The sequence below is a fragment of the Anopheles funestus genome, chromosome 2RL (genome assembly GCF_943734845.2).
Source record: "Anopheles funestus chromosome 2RL, idAnoFuneDA-416_04, whole genome shotgun sequence".
In the NCBI taxonomy this organism is placed as follows: domain Eukaryota; kingdom Metazoa; phylum Arthropoda; class Insecta; order Diptera; family Culicidae; genus Anopheles; species Anopheles funestus.
The window spans coordinates 24,741,831-24,754,061 of record NC_064598.1 but is presented as its reverse complement, the minus strand read 5'-3'; the positions used below and the strand labels follow the sequence as shown (position 1 = coordinate 24,754,061).

Sequence of the window (12,231 nt, the reverse complement as noted above, 5' to 3'; positions counted from 1 at the left end):
AAGATAAAGAAGAGAATGAAAAAGAAGGAGAAAGAGAAAGAGAAGATGAAGAATTAATAGAGGAAAAAAGGAAAGGAAGAAGAATGAAAGGAAAATTAGAAGAAGAAGAGGAAAATAAGAAGAGATAGAGAAACGTACCTACTAGATCGCTCATGATATCGTTGTTGTTGATGCTGCTACTGCTGCTGCTGCGGCTAGTACTACTGCTGTATCCATTGCTCTTGTAGCTAATTTGATCGATTATTCATCTAAATTTCTCGTTTCTTCTCTTCCTTTTAGCCACACACATACACAAACATGTTGGACTTCCTTATGGTCGCTTATGCTTCCCGTGTTGATAATGATACCGTGATTCTGGAATGCAACTAGAGTTATTTATCTTGCTTGGTCGACAACAATGACTCGGACGATTGTAGATGGACGCGGTACCGATGAGCTACATCGAGTATGTTCGTACTGTTAACGCACACCATTCGAACTTCGAGGATCATCAAGACGTGATCGAGGCGTGACAAACGCGCACTTTAATGAGCTAGAAATAGCTAGGTTTCTTCCTGGAACGTTTGAAGATCGAAGTGGGAACGTATCGCAAAAAAAAAACAAACCGAATTGTAGCAGCAGAATAACGTGAAAGATGAGACGGACACAACAACAACAACAGAACGAGAACAGAAGTCCACGATAGCTTACAGAAGAGCAAGACGTAGTATGTGATAAAGAGTAGAAAGTGAAGAAGAACCAGGTAGGTAAAGTCATAGCAGAGTATAGGGTAGACAGTTGGAGCAAAGAGTGGTTTCGAAGTGATAAATTGATGATAGCAATGAGAGCAGCAAAAAGTTTTAGTTTAAAGACTTTTATTGATAGTAGTATTTAAGTTTTTTTGTAGTAACAGTTATTGATTATCCAAGCAACTTATAAGTATAGATATAGATTTTAAAATTAAAAAATAGGGGAATTTGTAATTTGTTATGTAAAAATTAAAGAAAAAACATACACAACCAAAACACAAAGATTCGCACACGCATGTCGTATGTTTGTTTGTTTGTTTGTTTTTTTTCTTGTAAACGCTGGACCCTGCCATCCACCCGTACCTTCCCCCGCTTTTTTTCCATTTCGGCCCACTTCCCCGGCCAGCCTTTCGCTCCGGGCTCAATTCCTTTCTTCACGCGTGGGCTGAAGGTGGGTGGAAGCGAATTAAAAAAAAAGGAATACTAATGATCCTGCCTTGTAGTAGTGCCGTTTTTTTTTGCACAATTTATTTCCTTTTCTAGCAGCTGTTTTCTGGGGTTTTTTTTTACTTTAACGATAAACATCATACCGATGTGTAACGGGGGATATGTGTGTTGTATGTGTGTGTGTGTGTTTGTTATTTTTGTCTGTGTGTGTTTTGGTTGGTTAGTGGGACGAGAGTGTCTCAAAACGTTCAGTTACAATTGATGATCGCGATCTAAGTTAGTTAGCAATAAACGTACCAACTAGAGAGGTAAATTAAAACACAAAAAAAGATATTTAAAAAAAATGATGGAAAGCATTCTACAATGCCGGGAAAAAGACATCGACATCCTTCACTTCTATCTATCTCTCTCTCTCGCTCGCTCTCGCTTTCTGTGTGTATTGCCCGCTCGATCCCAGTGTTTAACCTTCGAGTTTAGTACAACTTTTACAAAACGTACAGAGTTCGGGGGTTTTCATTGGGGAGTTTCGGCAAAAAAGCTTGTACAAATAACATTAATTATCTTACACCGTTTTGTTTGTTTGTTTGTTGCTGTTTGTTTTTCATTTCCGTATCGCATTATCGTCTTAAATATGGTGGCTCGTTGGATGCCACTAGCCACTGCACTAACTGCACTACTACCACCTCCATTTAACGTACACTCACACACACGCACACAAAACCATAACGACTCTGTCTTGTCCTCTTTACAACATATCCATTCGACAGCATAGTTTAAATATGCATGATCGTGACCGATCATCATAACAAAACACAAAACTCAAATACGAAAATTCAACGCTAACTCGATTTTATCACGCACGCTCAGTCACGGTTGTTGTCTGGCTATCTGTCAGATGGAACATCATTGAAATCTCTCTTTTGCGAGTGTGTACACGTATTGGTAAACGAATCTCTATCTCTTCGAAAGGGGTGGGATGAAAAAGAAGCGGCACGCGCGGTGGGTGGAAAATTTACACACACACAAGAATTACTTAGTTTTAATAAAGAGAAGTTTTTTTTAAACAATTGTAAAGAGAGAAGCAATTAAAAAAACACACACGTGTGTTAGCAACAGAGTGAGAGTAAGAGTAGAGACAGAGAGCGAGATGAAAGATGTGCTTTTGTTTTGTAGTAAGTAGTAAGAGAAGGAGCCGTAGTAGTAGGCGTTAGTAGCCATAGCAACAGTAGTGCAGCATTCCTGCTGAAGTTTACCCAATGTTGCATCTGCTGTGTGTGTTTGTGTGATTTTAAACGAACTTTTTCTAGCTTAAACGTTCGATCTTAAACGGAGAACTTACTGCTAGGAGTGTGAAAAAAAAAACAAAATGGATCATTATAGTAGAAAAAGTTTAAGAATAAAATAAAAACTAGAATACAATTATTCTACCTTATTTCGTGCATATAGGCGTCGAACAGAGACGAGAAGATAACTAGCATTAGAGATAGTGTTTTGGGTGGTGATAGATGTACACAAAACACTACGCCACACCTTTTGGGGGGGGGGAGGGATGAGATGTGGGAAATTTTTTTTTCGCACACATTCTTAACACGAACGATTTCCGTTCAGTTTTTTTTCCATTGACTCGTGTACTCGGACACAGCAAAGTCTGTATGGAGATTACCCACACACACACATTGTTATGCGCGGCAGCGCTTACTTTGATTGTTTTTGTGTTTGATTTCTTCCTATTGCTGTGTCCTTTTTAGCACAATTTAAATGTCAAGTGCACATTAAGATGATTAATAAGGGAGGTTAGAGAGTAGGGAGAGGCGGAAAATGGGGGGAGATGGAAAAAGGGTAGAAGTAAGTATGTGTGTGTGTGTGTGTGTATGTGTGATTTTTGTGTTGTGTTGTTCCGCTTTTGTCTAGTAGAGATAAGGATAGATTGTTTGTGTTGGTTGTTTCTTGTTGTGGTTGTTTGATAATATATTTATATATAAGCTACACATATGAAGAAGATTCAACCTTTCCACTTCCGGGTTTTTTTTTGTTCGTTTAATGTTTTGCATTTTCATTTTCCCCCCTTTTTGCCTGCCTGCTCACTATGTGTGTGTGTGTGTGTGTGTTTGTTTTAGATGATGCGCGCGTGTTTTTTTGTGTGTGTGTGTCTCCTGTTGCGTGTTGCGTGTTGTATAATAGAGCTTGCTCTTATAGACCATTCATTTTAAAGATTTATCGCTAAAATATAACATCATCTGATTGTCGAGATTTCTCTTACATATAATATTCAATCTCTTCACCGAGCTCGTGCGTACGGGGATATTTTTGTTTCAGTTATCGTTTATAGTTTGATTTTTTTAATAGTTCTTGCTTTGCTAAACAGTTTTTTCTTCCTCTTCTTCTTCTTCTTCTTCTTCTTCTTCTTCTTCTTCTTGTGTTGTTCTCCATTTGCCAAATCGCAAACGGATGCACATACTGCGTCCATCGATTTGTTTGTTTTTCCATTTTTCATTTCTATCTTCTTTTCATCTGTCCTTTCTTCTCTTCTTTTCCACTAATTTGATTCCCATCCTTCAGCTGCGCGATATATATAGAGAGTGCCTAACGCATTGATGATTTGTGTTGATTCGGGGGGGATGGTGTATGTGTGTGTGTGTATGGGTGTGTGTCTGTTTTTGTTCAACAGCTGTCGTGTTTCATGCGCACACCGTAGAGTTCCTACTATACATATGTGCGCTGGTTGAACTTTTTGCTTTTCTTTTGCCACTGATATTGCATGTATGCTTTTTTGTTTGTTTGTTTTATTTTGGCTACACTTATCATTTATTCTTTCTCTCTTTCTCTCTCTATCTTGATTCGCTCACACATTAACGTTATAAAGGAATAAGGGGGAGGGAGGGAAAGGGAGGAAGGGAGATTAATAGTACCTTAAACATCTTCACATTTTCTTCTGATTATCTTTGCCTCTTGAATATTGGGGATGGGGATGGGGGAAATTCTAGGGGTTTTTTTTGTCAATGTATTAGTTGTTAGATGTTGTTTGTAAATACGGTTTCCTTTCTACCTGTTTTGCTGTGTTTGTATGTGTGGGGAAGAGGAAAGAGGTGAGAAGGTTTTTTCTTTATAATATCTTATTAAACACGCTTTTGTTTGCTTGTTGATCATCTGCTTTCTATTCGGTTCGCCTAAGTTGTTATGTTTGTTTTGTCTTTCATATCCTTATTTAATGTGTTTCCGTTTTTTTTATTTCACCCTTACACCAGTCACTTAATTTTCACCTATCCGAATTTAACTAACACTCTGCACACTGCAACTTGCACTGTACGTGTGTAATGTGATACCGTGTGTGTAGAAAATGATCCAAAACTGGCACAGTAGTATCGCTTAGTTGTGTATCGCTAAACAATAATCTGACGAATATCGGTTATTTGCTCCCGTACCATCACTACACTGACGTCACTCAAGAAGTGATCTTTTCCCGTGCACACACACACACGCACACGCGCACCCCTCCTCTCTGCTCGTGGTCGTGGTTTATGCTGACCCATCATCACTTTTCGTTTCCTTTCACTACACATTTTGTTTTCCCCTGTTCCGTATCTTTTTCCATTGTACTACTTAACACACACGCACACACATTTATACCACGCTGCCACAATTGTCGATCCACTGTCGATTGTCTTTCGATTGCGTGGCGGGGACCACATTCATTCTGGGATGAATGCAACAGAAGAAGTTAATAAAAACCCGTGCCTTTTTTTGCTGCTTTCAGGAATGAAATTAATTCGATTATTCAAAATTTATCCATAAACTCATCTCTCCCTCTGCCTTTCCAATATCGGAGAAGGAATTGGGAGGATCGTGTTAAAAGAAAACAGTAACATCAACAAACAAATACTTGCTTTACAACACATATACACACACCCATACACACATCCACCCACCAAACACAACTTAATGTAGACTTGTGTTTTCTTTACATGCTTGAACACAAGAAAAAGCCCTTTAATGGAAGGAAACGAAGCATGAGAGACCAACACCCGAGTTATGGTTTGTTTAAACAACCCCAGTCGGGAACAAAACAATAGAAAACACACTCCACCAAAGCGGAGATTAATGGGTTGGCCACGAGGATATTAAAAACGAGAGACATTAAGCCATAACAAAATGGGTTGAGCGCAACTGCGTATTTTCGTTGTTGAAAACTTCTTACAACAGAAATTTTCATTCGCCGTTCTGAACGATATTGCACCTAAGGTTATACACGTGTACGCTCTTCATCTTGCTCGTAGCGAGCGCAGGACAGGGATGACGGAAGGTGGTGGTAGTAGTGCCAGAGTTAGAAGATACAAAAAAAATTCAGTGGAAGATATGATTTGATCAAAATAAAGGTAAAAAAAGCGACGCTCTTAAACCGCGTGTGATTAAAGCGAAAGAACACAACGCTCAAACAGACGACGAACCTCTTCGAATTTAACAAAGCGAAGAAGCTAATTATCGTGAAAAAAAACAAAACCGAAATCCGTCCGGTACATCCACAGTAACAAAACACTCAAATCTCATCTGTGTGTATTTTACACTTCTATTTGCTAAGCACTAATTCTATGTTAACCAAAAAAAAAAAGAATAAAGTAAGAAAAAAATATCATTTTGCACATATCCGATTAGTGAGGGTTCGGTAACACCTCAAGTATCAAGAAAGAAGGAACGGCAAAGTGTGTGTATGTATGTGAAAATAGTAAAAAAAAGAAAATAAGAAAGAAAAGGAATTGATTCCGTAACAGCGAAATAGATGTAGTGATAAAGGAAATCAAACAGGAACAACAACAAACAAAAAAAAAACGGCACAATTGCACACAGCGAAACGATAGCAACACATATAGAGTGAGAACAGAGTGTGACAGTAGGTAATACAGGAAGAAACCAAATGTTACAGTGACCGGATGTGGTGTGAGTGAGAAGGAAAACGTTTCGAATAACGAATGCTTCGTTTCGTTTTCTGCTTTTTTTTCCATAACCGGTATTATCCAGACAAAAACACATGTACTAACCTAACAGTAGGTGGAAGAAAAACAAACGTAAATCAATCCTAATCACCTAACAGAGCTGCATTTTGCAAAAAAACGGAGCATATATAACGGGAGAAATAATCGGATAATATATTCCTAACGATATAATCGTAACGTCTTAATAGTAGCAATAATTATAATGACAATAATGATAATATAGCGTACGGCTATGAATAAATTGGTTGCCCAGTGCCCGTTTAATCCCTGTTCTTAACAGTTACCCTAAACAATACTGGAAAAAAATTATTTCAATTACGCATTGCGCACATTCGCAGCCCGCCTTTTATTGCCCTGTGCCTTACATTCAAATAATACCTATACCGGTTGTAACGCGCCCCCTTGTCGCTGGTCTTTGTCGCTACTGATTTGTCAAAGTCCATTTGCTACCTATGCCGGTTTGCTTGAGAGGCGTGGGGAGGGTTGATTGGGGAACTACTAGAGGGGAAAAAGGGGAGGGAGTTGATTTCTTTATGATCTGAATACGACAAAACGTGATCTCCTGAGGATTGGTTTTCTGTTTTGCTGCTGCTGCTGCTTTTGAACGCGTTCTCGCCCTAATCCACAAACGATCTTACACAAATTAACATGCCATGTATCGAAAATTCGAGAATATGTAAAACTAAACAAACGGGGAAAGCGGGATAAACCGGAACGCAGCAATCCTTTCGGTACGGTGAAAACAAACGGTTAATGATGTTTGCAGCGTTCGCGATCGAGCTGTTGCACATCTCACAGGTGGCACCGAAAGTGTCCATTCATTTGGCTAAACCTACAACAATTTTTGCCTACACGTGTGCGTGTGTGCGTTAAGATTTTGCCCATTCCCCCTCGCACTTGTTCCTCCTAAGCCGTACTGATAAAAGTGAGTGAGCGAGAAGGGTTTTAGGGAGGGATAGCAAATTATCAAAATGCTTTTTTACTCCCGTTCCTTGTAACTCCACCAACTATATTCCCACTTCCATTCGATTGATCAGTACCAGAGTTTTCTTCATAAAAGACTTCTTATGCTTGGCTAGCCGTGTGTTTGAAACAACATTTAAATATTTCTGCTTAATGTTTGTCTGTGGGGTAAGGAGCCAGGGGGAAGGTGGGAAGGTTGATTTAATTGTGTTATTTCCTTCCTTGCCCGATTCTGTTCTGTCTGTCACACCCGCACACAAAAGATTGATCCACCTTTCATATTTTGTTCCGGCACCAGCGCTCATTATTATCCATTACTACAGTTAGTGTGGCCTTGATTCCATCAACTTTGCAAACTTCAACTACTACAAATTTACTAAATTCGCTTACATTGTTTACCCCCAAACATTTTCGCTTATGTTTGTGCGTGTGTGTGTGTGCCTGTCCCATGCCATACCGAATGGCTGTTATTGGCTGTTGATTTGTCAGTACAATACAATCTCTTTGCTTGATTCTACACACACACACACACACGCAAACGCGCGATTTCCACGATATCCGATTTTTCCACCTGTTTCCGAATACCATTTTGTAATGATGATTTGTTTAGGATTTAGTGTGCGCCTGCATGTATAGATAGAAATATCCGTTTCATTTTACCTATTGGTTTACAAGTTTTTTGTTGTTGTTTTGATTTGTTTGATATTTTCGTCACTGATATCTGGGTATTGGCCTCATTCGCTACTCCACATTTTGCTTCTAAACGCGTTTTGGTTTCGATTTTTTCTTCCCTTTTTCTTTCTGTTTTTTTCTTTTGCTCCATAAAGATATAGTTTGATCCCATTAAACACTCTTTGATCTGTTCGCTTGAATATGCGCTTGTTGGCTTGTTCGTTTCTGTCTCTCTCTCTCTCTTTAAGTGACGCGATAAAGAATTTACTCCTGCTCTTTTACTTCAAGACAGCACGAAGGACACACCATTATTTATGAGTGTGTTTGTGTGTGTATGTGATTGTGTGCATGTTTGTATACATGAAGATGTGAAAAATATCCCTGTTCTAAACCAGAAATCTTTGTAATGATGTTCAACTTGGTTTGTTTTATCTTCTCTTTTCCTTTCGGTAGCTTACGCCAAATGTATAACAACTGTAAACTCAACATGAACAAACAAATGATTGTCCACAATTGTTATCGTAAAGGATAAGCAGATACACACGTACATACATTCACGCACACACACACACATACACACAACGTACGTCTTTCTTTTCTCTTGATATTTACTTCCTTTTCCTACTCTTGTTCAATGCACAAGTGTATCAGGCTAATGATATATGTATATATGTATGGTTTTGCTCCACGCTTTCACCTATCAACCTGTGTTCCTGTAATGATAGTACAACATCAGATGTTTCGCTACTAACATTCTACACCTTACATTTTAATCATGATCAAATAGTAACTTGTCTCTACGGTTGTATGTGTGTGTCCTTCACAAAAACAAAATCCCAAAAAGAAGGAGAAAAAAAACCGAACAGAAGAGAAAGCCTTGTGGCCACTATATATTCTTTTGCGAATTTCCTTTCGCTATAATGCCAAATGCTTTTGTCCCCCAAATTGAAAACGGGTTTTCTCTTGGTTTACGCGCTGCCACTATCTCTCACACATACGGTTCACTCTATCTAGCTTTCTTTCCCTTCGGTTTCTAATGTTTTGCTTGTGCAGCTTGTGCAAATACGGATACGAAAATCTTGAGGGTTTTCTTCGCGGTTCGATAAAAGATTTGTTTCCGTTTTTTTTTAGTTTTGTTGACTTTTTTTCTCCTCTTCGTTTACCGTTACCACAAACAAGCGGCCACACACACTCTACACAACTACACGACGGTGATATACCGGGATATTATATATATACGTGTTTATGATAATGCAAAATTGTTTCCTTCGTACACATCCTTCCACACTTCCATTTCTTTAGGCTACTTGTAACGCATTTTTGGCCAGGACCCATTCGGGGTACCCCAATGTTATCCTTTTTGTTTTTTGTTTGCTCCCGCTGCTGCTGTCACTCATCCTTTAACCCGACCCGTTGCCTACAGTCGAACGGGTGAGGGTATCAGATTCGTTAGATTCCGTCCGTTAGGTTCCTGCTGTTCCACCTGTTGCGATCATGCCGAGGTCGCTGTTGTTGTTGTTGTTGTTGCTGTTGTTAAGGAGGAGGATGATGAAATCGTTGAGGAGGGAGCTAAAGGTAGCGATGAGTTCTCGTTGACCGTAGTAATGGTTGTGGTGGTAGCTGTGTTTGTTGCTGTAGCTATGCTTGATGTAACAACGGTGGTTTCGTCACTGGCCGCTACCAGGTCAACCGGTGAATGGGTGTTGGTGGGGATCGCGTTCGGGATCGATGTTGGGGAAGCGGATGGAACTACTGCTACTGGCAGCTGCTGTACCGGCGATGTACCGTGTTTGGCGCTCGCATACGCGGGCGCTCGCAGTTAGATGTTGGACTTGGAGAAGCTGACGCGCAGATGGTTCGATTCCGACAGCTGGTAGTTGTGCATCTTGATCAGTGCGCAGACCGCTTCCTCGATCGAACTAAGCTGTATCAGCGCCATCTTGTGGTCCTTCCTACAAATTCGGCGGAAAGAGAAATAGAAAGATTGTTAACAAACGTGCCTCGTTTTGAGCAATCGGCAACCATGTCCCACACGGTACTTACGGGAAAAATTTAAAAGCCTTAACCTCAAAACTGTTCTTGGTGAAAGCTTCTTTGATTTCATCCTCGGTTACGGTTGCTCTGAAAAAGGGAAACATTTGAATTAGTATAAGAGTATTATCTGTGTGAAGGGATGAAGTATATGAGTATAATCTATATGAAATGAAAACAGCACACTAAAACAAAAAAAAAAACTATTGCAATATTATCTTATTGAAACGGTAACCCGTGAGCGTACAACTTCAATTAATTCTACCACTTTTCTACGGCTAGTTCTATCTTTCTATGCCCAGCAGTCAACATTCACCGTTCGATAACCGCCACCAATGGGTAGCGAGCAGTTTTCCCTTTAATTACGTTATCATAATAATTCTCTTCTAATGAAATTGAGCGTGAAAGGAACTGGAGCGGTTTGTCGCCACATTCTCACCGTCACACCACTTCATTACGAGTGAGAAGTAGAAGAAAAAACATGAGAAAAGCACAAAAAATTGTTCTCATGATAGTGGCGCGAAGAGTAAGCAGGTGTGAATTGGTCCTTTACCTTCACACAGTTAGCATGGCGGTTCCGGGGCCGATGTATGGCCTGTAATAAAATGGTGTGTCGTAAGACTTCCACCACACGGCGCAACCGTTTGGAATGGGGACTCTCACCACTGGACCACATTAGGTTAGTCTTTCGATCATAAATGTCTCTCCGTTACTACCTGGGTTTCGGAGCGGTGGGCAATGGAAAGAATGTCCTTTATGAGTTATGGTTTCATTTCGATGTAATTATGTCAGATGTGAGTGGAGAAGGGGGAGTTCATCGTGTGGGGGATGATGTTCTAAATAATTATGTTACCGCAGTGATTGGTTTACGAAGTAAAGGTGAAACCCTGCGTAACGTAACTACCTGTTGAAGTAGCGTTATCGGTATGTTCTGGTTAAGAGAAAGCCTTGTTATAAAAATTATATTATTTGAAGTGTTTGGGGATTAGCGTTGGAAAAATTTCAACCAATCTCTACATCGAATGAATGATTCTGAATATATATTATAAAGTCAGATGAATAATTCAGTTTTAATATTTTAAAACACTTTAATATATTTAGTTCTTTACATTACAAAACGTTATATACGTATACAATATTTTATGTATTGCTATTCTTGGGTTATATAAATCAATTCTATTGAAATATTCGTCCTTTAGTAAAATATATTTAAAAAAAAAGAATCTTTTCCCTTCATCGTGGTGACTATCGTACTTTCTATCATCATTTCTACCTAACAGTAAGGTGTGAATTTGCAATCCAATACAATCCCCACTCAAGAGGATTATATCCGGGGTTATGTTTAAAGAAAACATCCACACCAATAAACAATAATAGTCAACGTGGATTACATTGCAACAAGTTGTGTTGCTGCAAACGTTTGCCAGCGTTAGCGCAACTGTTACTGCATCTCGTAACGAAAACACAATACTCTAAGCCGGACACCGAGAACCAGCAGCACATATATGCTTCCTTTTTGCAAACTTTTATTACTGGCCAGCAACTAAACCATCGGTCTGTTTCTGCTACTCCGCACCATTGTCCCTTGCGTTGACTTTCGTTGGCACGTGTAGTAGTTTCAAATCCACTTATTTAGTTACAATTATCTTCCCAGTGCGGTTGAAACGACACTATGGGGCAATATAATTGTGGTGGCAAAATCAAGACCAAACCATTGCACACTTATGACATGGTCGCTCGCTGGCGCTCTCGGGTGTTTTGTAATGGTGCGAATGTACTGAAGGGAGTTATACATATATACTTTTTGCTGGTCCGCAAAGCGAATAAGGATACCAAAAAAAAGGGGGTGGTGATGGTTCGTGTACTCGGTCCCCGAGCGATGGTTAATTTATCGACCATGTTACTGTGTGCTGGTTTGGGTAGGACAAACGAAACAAGATGGCAAAGATGGGAACCGAACGGTGCGGTGTTACAACAAACAAAAGGATTAAAAATCCCTTCTTTCCCATCTACCGATCGGCAGTTTCATCGGGGTGGAAATAGAACTAGAGGTACAGCAAAAAAAAAACGAACTAACAAGATCCACTTTGGTTTTGTAAAACTGTTGAGCTTCATGCTTCGGGTGTGCTCCATCATCCACAAACGCTCCATTGGCTATGGTTTTTGAAGCACACCGTCCCCCACACCGGTGTTCGAGGATGATGCGGGATGAAAGAAGATAATTAAAAGTTTGTTTTCTTTTCACCTCGCCTGTCTACACTCTAGCGACCCACTACTACTGCCATTCGGCTCGGTGACCCATTACCGGCTGCTGTCCTAGGCGCTAGCGCACCGAGAGAACACTAAGAGGGTTCCATGGTTAAGTTCTTTAATAGTTACAGCAAAGTGTACGGTGCTCCTTC

The 12,231-nt window shown here is 39.8% G+C and overlaps 1 protein-coding gene across 27 annotated transcripts in view; it reads right to left on the bottom strand.

Annotated features, from left to right (window-relative positions):
- Positions 1–1,220: 1,220 nt before the first annotated feature.
- LOC125775215 (polypyrimidine tract-binding protein 1) overlaps positions 1,221–12,231 on the bottom strand; it is a 308,123-nt gene continuing 297,112 nt past the window's right edge. For all 27 annotated transcript variants that reach the window (XM_049445790.1, XM_049445800.1, XM_049445791.1 and 24 more), the window contains 2 exons: positions 9,842–9,919; positions 1,221–9,750 (listed from right to left, as the gene is read on the bottom strand). In XM_049445790.1, the coding sequence (XP_049301747.1) occupies positions 9,618–9,750; positions 9,842–9,919 (211 nt within the window). In that variant the 3' untranslated portion in view covers positions 1,221–9,617. The remainder of the gene's footprint in view (positions 9,751–9,841; positions 9,920–12,231) is intronic.